Source organism: Indicator indicator, chromosome 17 (genome assembly GCF_027791375.1).
Source record: "Indicator indicator isolate 239-I01 chromosome 17, UM_Iind_1.1, whole genome shotgun sequence".
NCBI lineage: Eukaryota > Metazoa > Chordata > Aves > Piciformes > Indicatoridae > Indicator > Indicator indicator.
This window is the reverse complement of record NC_072026.1, coordinates 17,337,454-17,353,380: the sequence shown is the minus strand read 5'-3', so window position 1 is coordinate 17,353,380 and position 15,927 is coordinate 17,337,454. Positions and strand designations below refer to the sequence as shown.

General features: G+C 57.0%; 1 protein-coding gene across 1 annotated transcript; it reads right to left on the bottom strand.

Moving 5' to 3' along the window:
• Positions 1 to 710: 710 nt before the first annotated feature.
• On the bottom strand, positions 711 to 8,546 carry FAAH2 (fatty acid amide hydrolase 2). Its single transcript, XM_054388592.1, has 11 exons — positions 8,340 to 8,546; positions 7,919 to 8,001; positions 7,460 to 7,593; positions 6,997 to 7,206; positions 6,457 to 6,576; positions 5,859 to 5,994; positions 4,900 to 5,017; positions 4,076 to 4,195; positions 3,117 to 3,228; positions 2,300 to 2,494; positions 711 to 1,687 (listed from the first exon to the last, which is right to left on the bottom strand). The coding sequence occupies exons 1-11, from the start codon at positions 8,544 to 8,546 to the stop codon at positions 1,512 to 1,514; spliced, it is 1,611 nt and encodes a 536-aa protein (XP_054244567.1). The 3' UTR covers positions 711 to 1,511.
• Between the last annotated feature and the right edge of the window lie 7,381 nt (positions 8,547 to 15,927).

Genomic DNA, 15,927 nt, shown 5'->3' with positions numbered 1-15,927 from the left:
TTTTTCCTGGCTTGGGGTTACGTTTCTTTCTCCCTTATTGCCTGTGCCTCCTCAAGCTGAGGCTCCCCAGGCTGGCAGCCCTGGGCCGGCTCAGCAGCGACCTCTGTGAGGAAGTGTTGAGAAGCACCCAGCCTTGGCATGCAGCACCTGCTTGCAGGGACTAGTAGCAGCTTGGGGAGAGAAGAGAGCACAGGGATAGGGACAGGACCAGGGGTGACACATGGCAGGACAGAGACAAACCAGGCATTCCTGCAAAACCAACACCAAGGCTGGTTTGTGCCACCAGTGCTGCAGGCTGGGTGCAGACCTGGGACCTGCTCTGCCCCAAGGAGCTTGCACTTGGCTCAGCATCACCCCACATGCCTCAAACCTTTGGGAGCCCCTCAGGGACAGAAAGCAGCAGGGCTCATGCTTTCTGAGAGTTGCACTGTGTGACCACACAGACCAGCGGAGCCATGGACTGCGGCACCACTGGAGCTCACCAGCACCTTTCAGCTCTGCCAGGAGGCAGAGTGGGCACCATGAGTCCAAGCAGAGCCCAGCAGCAGCCAAGTGCCACCCTTGGAGCACCTTCTTGGCTGTCTTTGCACTGTGCCCATGGCTGGCAGAGTTTGGCAGCCTCCACAGATCCCAGAGCACAAGTGGAGACAAGGCCAGTGCCCTGGGAGGGCAGGACACTGGGAAAGAGGACACATGGCCAGCAGCAAACTGGACAGACTCTTTAATACCACCCCTGCCAAGAACACCTCATGCATGCTTCCCACCCCAGGACCTTCCTGTTCCTGGGGCAGAGGCCAGGCAGTGCAAGAGGGCAGGGGCAGGGGCCACCAATCAGGCTGTGACCTCCAGGACAGGAAGGGAAGACAACACAGGCAGGAAATGCCTTAGCTGCCTCAGCACATGGAGAGGGGCATTTAAAGAGCTCTTCCAGTGTTTTCCAAAGCTCACCTTTGGAGCAAAAGCTTCTCCTTTTCTCACCAGCTCTGTGTTGGGCAGAGCCCAGCATCATCCACCCCACAATTCACCACTGGTGAGCTGAGCATGTAGCTGCCCTGAGCACCCTCAGCCCCTCTCCCCCATCCTGGACCCATGGGCAAGGCAAGGCCCAGCAGCAAGGATGCACCTGGTGGTGCTAAACAGTTATTCCTGAGCAGCCTGGGAGCAGCACCTCTCCCCAGCCTTCACTCAGTGTCTTAAAAGCAGCAAGCATTAGAGAGACTGCCATCTCCATGCCCAGGAGACTGGTGCCCACCACAAGCAGGATGCAGGGAGCCTGCTGCCAGCCCAGGGCACCCAGGAGCCAGGGGGACAGCAGGTCTCCCATGCAGAGGGTGCTGTGGGGAAGAGATGATTCTAGCAGCACCACACTAGCTTCCCCAGGGCTGGAGGCACCCAGGAGGGCACAGAGGGAGCAGACAGTGCCACGATGGCATCAGTCATCAGTGCCCTCCACTGTCTTGCTGGGCACCATCATCTCTGTCTCTGCCTCCCCACCGTGCCAGAAGTCCAGGCTAAACTTTCCCAGGTAAAACCCAACCTCCAAAGGCCTTCTCCAGATAACGAGCTACTGCCAGAGTCAGGTGGTCGTTGTAGGAGGCTGCCACGAGCTGGATGCCCAGCGGCAGCCCCTCGCTGCTCAGCCCCAGCGGGCACTGCGTCACAGGCAAGCCCAGGACGTTGAAGATAGCTGGAAGGGAGAAGGTTGCATCAGAGCAAGCACAACAACCAGGACACATCATTGCCTGGCTCTGCCAGTGTGGGGCAGAGGCTGCTCCTCTGTGCCAGAGTGGTGCAGGCAAGGCAGGCAGTGCAGACACAACCACAGAGGTTCCCTGCACCCATATCTCGGGCACTCATGAATGATGGTACACTTAGGTGGCACTTGCTGGGGCGTGCCAAGATCAGCTTTGGGACACTCCCGCCCCAGGCACCATCCCTCCAAGACTTGAAAAGCCAGGAACCCCAGGTGTGGGAAAGCCCCATAGAAAGTCCCAAACTGCACCCCAAGAGATGCAGCAGCTCTTCCCTGCCTGCTAAACCCAAGTGCCAGCTGTCTGAGCACGAGCACATCCCTCTGGGGCAGGGTGACCCCCTCTACGAGACCAAACCTGCCCCACTATGGACAGCAGGTACAAATGCCTGTTTTGAAACATGACCATCATCTTTGTGCCATGCTCTGGAGCAGCAAGACACTACTCTGCACTGCAACCCCACTGCCAGGGATGGAAATACTCTGAGGAGGGTACAGTGGGCATACCCACAGCCCCTGCCTGCACCCAGCAGAGCAATCAGAGCTCACCTGTATAAGCAAAGTTGAAGGGCATGCATATGGGGGAGTGGTGCCTGGGAGCTGTGATGGGGTGGGAGGGGTAGAGGAGTACCCCGTCTGGCCCCAGCAGGGCCTCCATCTCCTCCTGCAGGCTCTTCCCCATGCTCACCAGCTTGGCATTCCCACCAGGGTTGAGTTTCACAAGCTTCTCAGTCAGTCCCAGGGCTGCAGGGCAGGGGCACAAACAGGAACAGAGAGGAAACAGGAGGCTCATGAGTTAAGCAGGCTGGAGAGCATATGCACCACCCCAGCTCCTAGGCCCCCCTCCCCAAATTCCCCTCTCTGCTGGCACCTTGGATTGGCCCCTGCACAGCTCTGCAGGCAACATCTTTGCCAATGGAAAGGCTTTCAGCCTGCTCTTTACTTCAAGTTCTTGCAGCTGCTGGGACTGAGCAGAGCTGGCAGAGCGACCTCAGCACTCACTAGACAGCAGCACTAATTAGCATTGTCTGGTACCTGCTGCTCAGAAACACGATCAGTGCAGATCCTTGCCTGGCTCCCTCAAGCCCCAGCCATTCATGCAGGGCTCACAGCAGGAGCAAACCCTGCCTGCAGCTCCACTGTCCGCACTTGTTCTCCCAGGATATCCAATCCTACCTATCAACCGTCCGGCCAGCTCCCCTCTGAGCAGTGTTTGAACACACCCAGTGCCACTACAGAAGTACAGTCTGAAGCTCCCAGTGTGAACTCCAGAGTCCCAAGTGAGGGCACTGGGAGGACAATGTTTTAAAGAACATCTCAGCTGCCCCCCACCTCCCTGCGCACCCCAGGCTCCTCCTGGCCTTACCAATGGCTGGAAGAGTGTGGGAAGACATCCCCACGAGCCACTTGATCAGCTCCCAGAGTGGCCACACTGGCTTCCCATGATCCCCCAGCAGGTCTGAGAAGAGCTGTGCCTCCTGGAACACACACGCAGGGCCCTTCCTCAGCACCACTGCTGCTGTGCCATGGGGAGCAGTGAGACCCCAGGCTGCCCAACCATCCCAGCATCACCTGTTCCTGTGCCCAGAGCTGCCCATCAGGGGTGTCACAGCACCAGCAGAAACCCAGAGCTGCACACAGAGCCAGAAATTGAGACCTTGCTCTGTGCAGGAACCCCTCCCAAAGCAGCACCTTTCAGCTCCCCCTCCTCTCCATGATGCTCTGGAGAATGTCTCCTGGAGGCACTTAGTGCTGTCATACAGCTGTGAGATCAGAGAAAGGAAGGCAGTGGGGGCCAGCCATGGCCTCCTTAGCTAGTTGGGGCTGGTTTACTTTCCATCATGGCCTTCATGGCAGAACACAGGAGGTTAAAATACTCCTCAGAGTTTATTTTTGCTGCTAAATACCAGCTGCATGCACAGAGCACTCATCTGGAAAGCTGCTGATCTCCTGCCTCAGTCCTGGCATCCTAACAGGAATAAATCCTGACTTGCAACGTCAGGGGACAGAGCTCAAGGGCAAGAGCAAGGCGGGACACTGTCTGCTTGGCTGTCTTGCCAGCCTGCACTGAGAAGGTCAGCATGGGCCTCTTCCTCCATAAATCACGTTGCTCCTCAGCTGGGAGCTGCATCATCATCTCATAGGAAAGCAAAGAAGAGGCTGTGCAAATTTGAATGAGGTGAAAGAAGGATCAGGAGGACAAAGCGAACAGAGAAAGCCCAGGCCAGATCGAGGAAGCCTACAGCTCTCTATGGCTGGCTCCAAACAGCTGATTCTTCCCTGCTGCCTCTGAATTTGTGCCTTTGCCAGCTCAGTCTGACACACCTGCCCATTGCTGTCCTTGGATGACATCATGGCTGACCAGATCTGGAAAGAATACTTCATCTTGTGGATGGCCACACGCCGAACTTGGACCCCCAGCTCCCTTTCAAGGTGCTCCACCACCTAAGGGGAAGAGCAGGAAGGATTTGCTTCTGCAGTGGCTCTGCCCATAAGAACCAGGGGCAGGAGAGAGCTTGGGAGCAGCTTTGCTTTGCTGTCATGCAGAGGATCCTGCAGCTCCTGTCTGCAGCCCTCTGCCCCAAAGAGTGGGACCTCCTTCATCTTGTAACAGCCTTAGAGCTCCCCAAACTGCCCTCCACCCACCCCAATGACACTCCAAAGAGCCCCAAGAGCAACACAGAAGATTTCACTAAAAAACAAACAAGTTCCTTTGTGTGACTAAATGCCAAGCAGCCACCCTGGGGAAATGGCAAACACACAGCCATCACTTCACCCTGCAGCCCCAGAAGGTCTCCTTGACATGGGACAAGAGGTGTTCAGAAAGCAAAATACAGACATTGCAATGGAAATTGGGACAAAAGCTCTGGACACCCCAGTGTGCTCCAATACATGGGTGCTGCTGGCAAGGGATCTGCAGCTGCCTGCAAGATTTTACCCTTTCTTCTTTAACATAGCAGAAGAAAAAGATGTTTCCACTTTTCTTCCACTGGCAGCACAAGACAGGGACTTGAGGCTGTCTCTGAGAAGCTGCAGCCCCTGAGGAGTGGAGCACAGAGCACTCACCTCCACAGGAGTCCCTGGAGTGGTCTCCCCAGGTTTTATCTCTAGGCTCACCCCAGTGAGAGCCAACCTCCATCCCTTCCTACCTTCTTTTGGGCCTGCAAGATCTCCTTGTCCACAGGTGACACAAAAATGGACCCGCCGTCATGATCCATGCAGTGGAATTTAATTTTCTCCAGTGACACCTTTTCATTCAGCTTCAGCCTGGGAAAGGAAGAGCTTTTTGCTCACTAATCCATCCCTGGCTCCTCCCCAGCTGCCAGAGTCTTACACACACTTGTAAATGCATCCTCAGGACACCTGGAATGTCCCTAGGCCACACTGCTCCACCCATCAGGGCAGGACAGAGTCCCTGAGGAGACAGCCACCCACTGCTCACAGCCCATCCAGCTGCTCACATGACCCCCTGCCATCCCCAGCTGCTTCTGCACATTTGTTGCTGTAGGGAAAATTCTCAGCTCTCCAGATGCACCTTGTGACCACAGAACCTGGCCACAGCTGGGGTTGGGACTGGGGTCGGGACAAAAGCCATGGAGACCCAAAAGTGGTAATGGAGACCCAAAAGTGGTAATGGAGAAAGCAGCTTTGTGCAGGCTGCAGCAAGAAGCAGGACCTGCCCAGTCTGCCCCACCTCTGCTCACTCCTTACTGGTACGCACACACGAAAGGCTGCTTGGCTGCAGGGAGCCATGAAGAGACCTGATAGGGCCATGGCCTGGGATGGAAAGCTCATTATTCAGCCCCAGGAAAAAGCACACGTGGAAGCCCAAAGAAAGGCCAGTCCCAGGATGGAAGGGCCATGCTGGGGCAGCGCTGATGGACTTCCTGGAAGGAGGACCCAAGTGACCATTGTTGCCTGTTCCCCAGAGCACGTGAGTGATGCTCAGCTGCAATGGCCCTGCTGCAGCCAGGGCAGAGGAAGGAAACCAGTAAGGAGCAAACTGGGTGGTGCAGACTTGTCTGGTACAAACAGGACTTGACCCGCTGCGCTGGCCAGAAAGCAGCCGAGAGCGATTCAGCAGCTTGGAGCAGTGAGAGCAACTCACTTGTTGGCCCCAGGACCAGCCATGACCCTCAGCATCAGCTCCAGGTCCTCCGCGTAGCGGCACATGGGCCCCGTGCACAGGAAGCTGGTCCGCACCCCTTGAGCATTTGGGAACTGGCCATCGTTGGGCACCACCCCTGCGGGCACCGAGGGAGACATTGCGTATCACCCCCAGAGTGCCCACGAGCATTGCCTCCAGCCAGGGCATGGCCTCCAGGCACAGAGGGAAGCTGTCACCAGGGCTTACACCCATCGGCAGCGCTGGCAAGCTGGCAGCAGGGTGCAAAGCAGCCAGCCGGGACACCAGCTGCCAGGGCAACACCCCAGCTGCAAAGCCTGACTTCGGCAAAACATCCCACGCTGAGGATGCAATGCTGAGGTGAAACACCTCCCACCTGCCATGCGCTGGGCAAGCTGCCACCAAAAGGCTCCCCACTGCCGAAGCTCACGCAACAGGCTTGTCCTGTGCAAGAAGCTGCCTGTGCCCTTGCAGCAATCCCACCAGAGACAAGCACAGGAGCACCCCACACGGGTTCACCCGCACCCCACCTCCTGACACTTCTGCAGGGGAGCAGAGGAGATCCCTGTGGCCGCTCTACCTGTCGTGGGTTTGTGGCCAAAGATTCCGTTGAAGAAGGCGGGCATCCGGATGCTGCCGCCGATGTCGGAGCCCACACCTATGAGTGAGCAGGCGGCTGCCAGACCACAGCCCTCCCCTCCTGCATGGGAAGAAACACAGCAAAAAACACAGGGTGGAGTCACCCAGAAGAGCAGCAGCATCTCGAGGTGCTGCACTTTGTGCCAGAAGGGGTCTCATAGGGTGGGAGCTAACCTGGTTGTAGCAGTTTCTGGGGAAAGCCCAGGCAGCATGGGTCAAAGGGATTCCCTGCCCAAAAGCCACCCCAGCCCTGCTGTTCACACACAGAGCAAGACACAGCAAGTCAGGCATAACACCTGGGAGGTACAGAGCAGCTGGACCTCCAAATGGCCTTTGCCGCTGCCCAGGTATGAAGCCCACGAGCTCTGCTGAAGCCCAGCGGATGTGTTACAGCAGCATGTAGGGCACCTGGGAACCCCTTCCTTACTGCACTATGACTGCTGCTGCTGCTCCAGGACTGTGCCAAGGGGTTGCGACTAACCTGAGCTGCCGCCGACAATCCTCTGCAGGTCATAGGGGTTGTTGGTCCGGCCATAGACCTTGTTGCTGGATTCATACCACATGCACAGCTCGCTGCAATTGGTGACACCCAGTGGGATAGCACCGGCCTGCTTCAGTCGGGACACCACTGTGGCATCTGAGGTGGCAATCACGTTGCGACGGTTGACCAAGCCGGAGGTGTTAGGCATCCCTGGGGTGTGACGGAAGGGGGATATCAGGGCCAGCAGGTTGCAAGGCTACTCACAGGGACCACATCTGAGACATGGATCCTCATTGAGGGCTGCTCCCCTGAGACACCACAACTGGTGCTAAAAGTGAACACAAGAGCCCAGGGCTTCCTCTGTGCATACCAGGGAAGGGAAGCTGCTCCCTTCCAAGTGTGCAGGGCTGAAACAGAGCAAGTCAGGGCCTTCAAAGGTGAAGAGAAGTGGGGGCAAATGTACCATGCAGAGCAAAGGCCTCCTTGACGGTGATGGGAACCCCCAGCAAGGGGAACTTCTCCTCCAGGAAGTCATCGCCAGGGCCCTCGGCGAGCAGCTGATCGACCTGCCGGGCTTCCTGCAGGGCCTCCTCGAATCTGCAAGGCAGCAAAGGGGGAAGCTCCAGGACTCCCTCCATCCCTGTGGGGCTGGGGAGCTGCACGGAGCGGGAGCTGCTGAGCCGCGGCAGGGGCTAGGGAGGGAAGATGAGACCTGCCGGTCTGCAGAACCCGCTCGGCTCCGCCTGCCCCGCAGGCAAGAGCACCGGGCACTGGCTCAGTGCTGCCGCGGGGGTAGCCGGGTCCCGCTGCGCTCCCGGTGCGAGGCAGCACCCAGACCTGGGGCGGTAGTGGAAACCGTCGGCGGCATCAACCAGCCCCTCAGCCAACCGGTACATCCCGACCCCTCTTCTCCGCGGCTTACCTGTCCTTAACCACGGCGTTGATAAGGGGATTGACCTCCTTGATCCGCTCCACGTACGCCTCCACCACCTCGATGCACTTCACCTACACCGAACACAGCGGAGAAAGCCGTCAAAGGCGGGCAGCCCAGGTACCCCCTTGCCAACACGCCTCCTGCTTCCGCGACTTTCTACGGGAAGCAGCGGCTCCTGCCACGCTCCACTCCCCTGGTCCCGGTGCCCCCAAGATTCCTGGGAAGGACGCGGGACACCTCAGACACCCTCCGGCAGTCATGCTCCCCGACACCGAGACCTACTACTGCCCTCTTCACTCCTCTTCCCGCTGGATCCCGGTGCCCCTCCTCTTTCCGCCCCCCACCCCCGATCTCGCTGCATTTCCTCACTCCACTCCCCCCCGGCCCCGGTCAACCCCTCGCTCCGCACCTCCCGCGCCCGCAGCCGCGCAGCCAGGCGCCGCGCGGGCACCAGCAGGAGGTCGCGGCGCGGTGGCGGGACGGCGCGCGGTGCCGTGGGACGCGCGGACCCGGCGCGCGGCGGCGCGGGGCTGACGAGCCCCAGCAGGGCCAGGCAGGCGCGCGACAGCAGCCGCAGCAGCAGCGCGACACAGCGCTCCGCGCGCGAGAGCGCCATGTCCGTCCCTGTTCCGCACCGCGTCGGGGGCGTGCCGGAACTGACGTCAGCGCCATGCCCGAGTCGCCATAGCAACCGCGCCGCTGTCTTCGGCCTTCGTCTCCCGGCGGCCGGGTCCCCTGGCCTTCCGTGGCGTCCACCCCTCGCCCGGCTTCGCAGTGGGTTGGGAGTGCAGCGCTGCCCACCGGGAGACAGGCGGCCTCGCTGTGCATGGCCAGACCTACCGCCGCTTGACGATGCGGAACCGAGGTCGCCTCGCCGGAGCCGCCTCGCCGGAGCCGCCGCGTGGTACCCGTGGAGATTCGCCACATCCCGCTCTGGGAGAGAAGGCAGCAGCGGGGTGAATAGAGCTGCTGGGAAGTGACAGCCAGTGAGGAAAGGCCGCACCTCTAACATGTGCCCAGGGAAGCCTCATGGACTCTGTGGAGGATCCTGAGCGATAGCTGCGAGATGTGGAAGGGCTCTGGAGTGCTGGGGTTGAACCAGGGCGTCCTTGAGCTCATCGACAAAGCCTCAGGAGCTGCTATCCGAGCGTCCCGTGCTGGGGGGTGACAGGGAGATGATTCCGCTTAGTCTGCATGTCCAAAAGCCTGTCCTCAGGGTCTAGTTCCAAACACAAGCGCCCCATAGGCTGCTGCCAACCTCGGGGAACAGAACGCTGGTCAGCTTAAAGCTGCCGTCCAATTATACTCCTCCTTTGCATTGTAAACGCTGAGCTTCTTTCTCAAGCTCTTCGTTTTTTTAAAGGACAGTCATTAACATTCTTAATTCCAAACAAGTACTGAGATTTTTCAGTCACTTGTTTACAATAACTGGAAGAGCACTGGAAATCATCAACCCTCCAAACATAAGCTGCAATGCTAGGAAAAAAAACAATGTCTTTTAAAGCAAGTGTTTAAGCAGCAGCCAGGTTGGCCTCATTACATCTCTTTCCTTCCACACAGTTGGCAATTAAATTATCAGCGAAAAATCAAGGGAGATGAGGGGATACATTTCTTGGGGAAAACATTTTATGGCTGCCAAGTCAATGAGTCAGCATTTATAAAAATAACCTGCAGCACACATCTCAGAAAGATAAAGTCCATAAAACCCTAACTTGACCATAAAAGGAAAGTCACCTTGATAATAGCTCTTTTTTTTTTTTTTTTTTTTTTTACAAACTCTTATCAGAGAGACCTGTTTTTCCCTGCCTCATGCAAATGGAGGAGAGGAGAGATGGATGGCATGTCTGCTTCCCAGCTTAGAGTGAGGTTCCCCAGGAAAAGTTCCTCCATCCCTGGTGGGTTGGGTCACCAGGTGCCTCTGCAGGGCACAGCTCCTCCAGCAGTAACTGGAGCAGGAGTCCCAAACTCCTCTAGGAACACAGGGAATGTTTTTCCCTGCTGATGTTAATGACCCAGTTTCTCCTTTTCCTTGGCACCTCTGCCCTGGCCATACTTGGCTGAGCTGTGCAGCACATGGTGCTTTGTCAGGCAGGCTGGGGCTGTGTAGCTGACAGAGGATTAAAAGCTGCTTCTTCCATTTCCCTGACATTGCTGGAACACCCAAGGCCCTATCGGGATCCTGATGTCACCTTTGCCTTTTCCTCCACACCAAGTGCCCACACACCTTGTTGCAGCAGGAGCAGGCTGGGGAGGTCTGTGCCATGTCCTTGCTTTTCCTCACTCCTGTGTGTGCAATCACGGCTGAGTACAGCCTGCAGTCACCTGCCTGCAAAAAACTGTCAGTCAGCATTTGTTAGGGGCTGCCTTGGGAAACCTTCTGGCTACATTCATGGTTCATTTTCAGCTTCTAGGTCTGTAGCTGGGGCTGACCAGGCTGCCTCAGAGCTGGCAGCTGCCCCTCAAGTCCTGTTCAAGTGTTATCAGAGAGGGGTGTGAGCAAACCTGCTTATGTTCCTTTTCTTTGCTTCCTCTGCTGCTCTGGAGCTGTAGCAGAGATCCTCCATAAGCAGCACAGCTTAATTTTTGTCTTTCAACTTTCAAGAGTCTGAAATCCATCCTGGATCAGCTGCCAGAGGCAGGAGCTTCCCATGTCCCCACTCACTGCCCTGCCCCAGATAGCAGCTCTTGCTGTTCCTCACTAGGCTGAGCTGGTGAGCTTCCTGGGAACAGAGCCAAAAGAGCATCCACCATAGTTCATGGGAGCCCAGTGGAACTTCATTTCCATGGAAAAGGGAAGAAATGGGATAGAATGTACTCTGGAAATAATATGCTGAGATCTGGGAGTCCAAGGTCAAAATCATTAAGCCTGCTTTTTGATTACCAGAGCCAACCAAACAAGCAACCACCGCCCTGTGTGTGCACTGAGGAGCCAGTTAATTCCAATCTGATTAAAAAATGAGCAGCCAAGTGCAGTGAGGTTGGAAATGGGCAGAGAAGCTCACACTTCCCAGCCTGTTTCACCACTCTGTCCTGAGCTGCACCAGCTGGTTAGAGAAAAACATGATCCAGGATCTTGCACTCCTGGAGTTTATGGCTGTCATTATGCTGCTCGTTTGGTATTACCAAAAGCTTAAGAAAGCACAGGAGATGAGCAGGGCCGTGGGAGGGTGGGAGTGGCTCTGCTGGCTGTGTTGTAATAATGAACTAGCCAGAAACCCACCAAACGGGCTCGGTGGCAGCTCGGGGCTGGCATGGAGCAGGGGCTTGTGCTGGTCGGCTCTGCCATGTCCTGCCTGCTTCATCAAGCTCATCAGAGCTGTTCTGGATCCTCTCCTCAGCATAGAAAAAAACCCCAAAACAACACACAACACCTTTCGGGAATGCAAAAGAACAAAAAGAGCCTGCCAGTGCAGTTCATCCCTTTGCAAAATGAGTCATTTAAAACTTACTCTTAGAGCTTCAGAAGAAAACTGGGTTGTGTGTAGGGCAGTGGGGGGGGCGGGAGAAGAGAGAAAGGACATTTATAGGTTCAGATTTAAACACAACAACTCAGGTGCTCAGATCCCAGCTGATCCCAGAAAAAACCCTGAAATGTCGAGGTGGATCTGTGAGCCTGCTCTTATCCAGGCCCAGCACTGAGGGATGCTGTGCTCCGTGTTTCCGTGAGCAGGCTCTCTGCAGCTGGCTGGCAGCCAGGTCGGTGTCACACCCCTTGCTGTGACACCCAGGGGTGTAGAGAAAGGGCTCTGACCTTGCCTTGCCCTGCTCTCAAGCAGCCATCGCAGTCCTGGTGCTGCACAAGGAGGCATACAAGTTCAAGTACACACAGAAGGACACCCAGAGGCACCTGAGCTCTGTAGGGTGTCACTGTGTAGGTCCCTGGGTGCAGGAAGGGGCAACCAGGAGAGACAGAGCACTTCATCAGTTTCTGCAGAGGTAGTTGCTGGAGCCTTCTCTCCTCCTGGGAGAGGCCACCTGACTTGAACTCTATCTCTGCACTTTGACTCAGGCTGTGCAGAGAACAGATAAAGCAGAGCTCCAGCATTGGGCAGCCTTGAGGACACATTGTGGCCCCTGTGCTCCCCAAGGTGTTGGGGAGGCGGTCCCCTGTGTGCCAGTGCAGGCCTGAGCAGGTGCCAGTGCCCACCCTGCTGTGCCCTTGAGGGGCAGGACACCCTGTGCTTTACAGCAGAGTTGGGAGTGCTTTTGGCAGGCACGGCTGTCACAGAGCCGCTGCCAGGTCCCAATGGGACTAGTGCAGACCCCAGTTCATGGTGGCACCACTGTCTATGTGGGGAGGCAAACCCGGGGCTGGGCAGGGCTCGGGCTGCCAGAGCTTTGTTCAGAGGGACACTGTTTTCAGTGCCCGTTGGAGGCACAGACAGGAGCTCTCTTCCCCCTGAGACTCCATCTGAAGGGGCAGGGTTGGGTTTCAGCTTAGGCTCCCTGCACCAAAGTGGGGGCTGTGACCACTGCTCACTCAGCTCCCTGCAGCCCTCACTTAGAGCTGTGCCCAGGAGGAGCTGAGCAGCAGCTGGGCCTGGCAACGGGCACAGGGCTGCTTGTCCATCTTGGGAATGAAAACTGGAGCCAGGCACAGGTGGGACAAGGCGAGGTTTGGGTTCTTCACGGCGTTGTTTGTGTAACTGCTGCCAGCAGCGCTCGGGAGTAGGCACCCCCTTGTCTCTTCCCGCAGAGGTGTGCGATGTGCAGATGAGTGTTCCTGGACTCTCCGTGCCCGCTGCCATCGCAACCGAGGTGCTGAGCACCCCAGGCCGTGTCGGCGCCACGAGAGGTCGCTCTGCCACCGCCATTTGTCTCCGTTCCCTGTTACCGGCAGCCGGCCGAACGGTCTCCTCCGCACGGAGCCGGAGTATGCGGTGCTCGGCGGAGCCCCGCACCGAACCCGTATTTCTGCCTCTTCCCCGACGGACTCTTGGCTCGAAGAGCACGAAGCTGGCTCCCCGCCGCGGCTGCAGCTGCCGGGAGGGCTGGGGAAGGGTCTGCACTATGCTGATTTGGAGCCTGCTGCCTTCTCCAGATAGTCCCTGCCCCACGAAGCTCCACTCAGTCCCTGCCCCACCAGCTCAGCTACGAGGGGCTTTGGATGCCACGGGGGATGGCATCCCCTTGATATCCCCCTGATACCAAGGGGAGCTGCTGGCCCCTTTGAGGGGCCGGAGGGGTCCAAACTTTGCTTCCTTACCCCGGGAGGTAAGCACCCACCCCATGAACTCAATACCTCTTTCCCACTTGAGCAGGGCTTTGGAGTGCCTCTCGAGATTTCAGGATAAGCTAAAAAAAAAAAAAAAAAAAAAGTCCTGGGTTCCAGGATATCTCTGGCAGTGCAGAACGCTTCTCCTGGCAGTGTGCCTTCTCAGCTCCCTTCTGGTGACCACGGTTATGACCATGTGCAACACCAGAGGGTAGAAGCAGCCTGTCTCCAGCACCAGCCAGGGTAATGGCAGAGCTAACACTGATTTCCAGGGCTGCTGTGCTTGCAGTTCCCTGTCCCCTGTCCTGCCCAGCCAGCATCATCTGGGATGTGCTGTCTCCCTTCCCTGCCTGAGGGGACTGGTTGTGCCAGTTCTGCATATCTGAAGTTAGCTGAGGACAGGATGGCCCCTCTGGCCTTTGTCATCTCTCAAGCAGCATACAGCTGGGTGGCTGTCTGCACGGCAGCCCTCAGCCAGATGTGCCATCAGCATATTCATGCTATTGTTCCTGCTGATACATCCAAACCCCTTGGAGGGGGTGGGGTAATTACCCTCCAGCCAGGAGGGAAGGAGCAGCACTCCTTGGGCAAGAGAGGTTCAGCATATTGAGGTCATTTACAACCTTGCCAGGGGAAACCAAAACAGGGTGTTAGGAGAGTTACAGGGAGCTCTGGGTGCAGATGGGACTCAGGGGTGAATACTGGAGCTGAGATTGCTCCTTGGACCCAAGAGATGAGCAGTGCCACAGAGACTGGCACTATCCTGCCTTGGTGCCTGTGCCAAGGGCATGCTGGGAGAGTTGCATGAGATGGAGCATCCCAGCATGCAGAGTTTGACAGCCTAATAACAGAGGGACAAGCAGGGAAGCTTGATGGGAAACTGGTGGGATTGGTGCTAAAACTCTCTGTTTTGATTGATATTTGGGTGATGGGTGCTGAGCAAGAGGGAGAAGCACCGTGTTAGTCAGCCCTGTGAGAGGTGCAGAGAGGGCTCTGTGGCCTGAGATAGGGCAGCAGTGGAACTCAGAGTGTGGTGCCTTGAATTCAGGAGGCCAGAAAGGAGGAGAAAGTGGTGATGGCCATCAGGTGCTGATGGTAGTGCATCAGGTGCTGATGGCCACTCCAGTGATGACAGCCTGCAGTGGACTCTCTGTTCTGACCACTGCCAGGGCAGGCTGCAGGCCTGTTTCCCAAGAGCTCTGGCTTTCAGCAGAGCTGGTTGCCCAAGCCACTTGCGTGCCCTGCTGAGCCATGCCATGGCCCTTGCGAAAGAGTGTTGATAAACACTCTGGGGCATGCCAAGTCCTGCGAGACAACAGCTGATGTGCTTGGGCTGCAGGGAGTGCCTCCATGAGGAGAGGAATTTTCCACTCCTCTCCAGTGAGCGTGTCTGACCCTGCTGGGGGACTGTCCCCAGCAAGGGAAAGACTCATTTGCTGGTGTCCCAGCTGCCCCTTTCTGGCCCTACAAACCTTGCCACACAAGTGCTGTCCTAAGCACAAGTCAAGGCAAAAGGTGACTGGGTCACCTGGAGTGTGGTGGCACCCTACTGGGCTGTGCTGGGGTGCCACCATCCCTATGGTGACCCAACAACCCCCATCTCACCATGGGCCAATCTTGTTGTCCTGGTGGTGAGCTATCTGGCAGCTTTCCCTTTCCAAGCTGGGGTGAGCCCTGCACGTGTCAAGTCCCTGTCCCAAGGACTTGCCTTGCAGTGATACTGGTGTGCATCCTGGGGGTACTGGGTGACCCTTGCCAGTGCCCTATAGGCTCTTGGGTTAGCTGTGCCCTGCTATATCTTCTTCTGGCATATTGGAAACATCTCAAAGAGCAGCAGGTCTGTGGTGTGAAAAAGGCGTGTTCCACCACTGGTATGTGGTAATTAATTTGCCCAGCTGATGTCAGGGAGCTGCAGCTCCCTGTGTTTGCCCTGTGATCCTGCTGTGCTCTCAAGGGATGCATACAAAGCTCTCAGTAAATGGAGGCTGAGCTTGCTCTAGGGGCTGGTCCAGGACCTGCCTAATGTGCCTGTGCATGGTGCCACATGTGTCCCTGTGCACCTCTGCTCCCCATCACGGCCTGGCATGTGCTACACCCCACAGCCCCACTGCTAGGATGGACATTTCAAACCCTCACATCATCACCTGTGGCTTTCCATGAAGTGCCCCCAAGGGCCAGGACTGTGCTGATGAAGAGGAGTGTAAAGGGCATCTGGAAAGCCTGCCAATAGCCATGAGCAAGCATGGCACCCACAGCTGCCTAGGCAGCAGGAAAATCCAAATATTTGGGGCAGCATCAGTAAATCATCACCAGCTGGACCCTTTCCAAAGGCCACCTTCCCCATGGCCTCCTGTGGGAAGCCACCAGCATGAGGATGCACAGAGACCCAGGCCGTCTGGGCTGCCCTGTGACCTCAGCAGCAACGAGTCCTGCAGCAGCAGGAGCTGTAGAGCTGCCTGACTGGGGGCAGGGGTTTCCTCTGAGACCCAAGGCTCCCACAGGGACCTGCTTGGGAAAAGCACAGCTTGAGTTCCTCCTCCACCAATGTGCAAAGGAGCCCAATGTCAGCTAACACCTGGAGGGAGGAGACATGGGGGGATCACAGGTCTCCTGCTGTGGACAGGATACTGGCAGTGAGGACTCTGGGAGGACTCTGCTTTTCCCCTTTTTCCTTCCTTTTCTCCTCCCTTCCTGTCCTTCCTTCCTTCCCTCTCTCTTTTCTTCTGCTCTCCCTCTTGCTCTCCCTCTCGCTCTCCCTCTCTCCTTCTCTTTTGTTTCTCTT

Excerpts from the sequence above, each read along its gene's own strand:
- FAAH2 (XM_054388592.1), bottom strand. The coding sequence starts at position 8,546 with ATGGCGCTCTCGCGCGCGGAGCGCTGTGTCGCGCTGCTGCTGCGGCTG. Across the intron at positions 7,594-7,918 it reads AACGCCGTGGTTAAGGACAG|ATTCGAGGAGGCCCTGCAGG; the intron begins GTAAGCCGCGGA and ends GCTGCCTTGCAG. Across the intron at positions 3,229-4,075 it reads CCAAGGACAGCAATGGGCAG|GAGGCACAGCTCTTCTCAGA; the intron begins GTGTGTCAGACT and ends TGTGTGTTCCAG.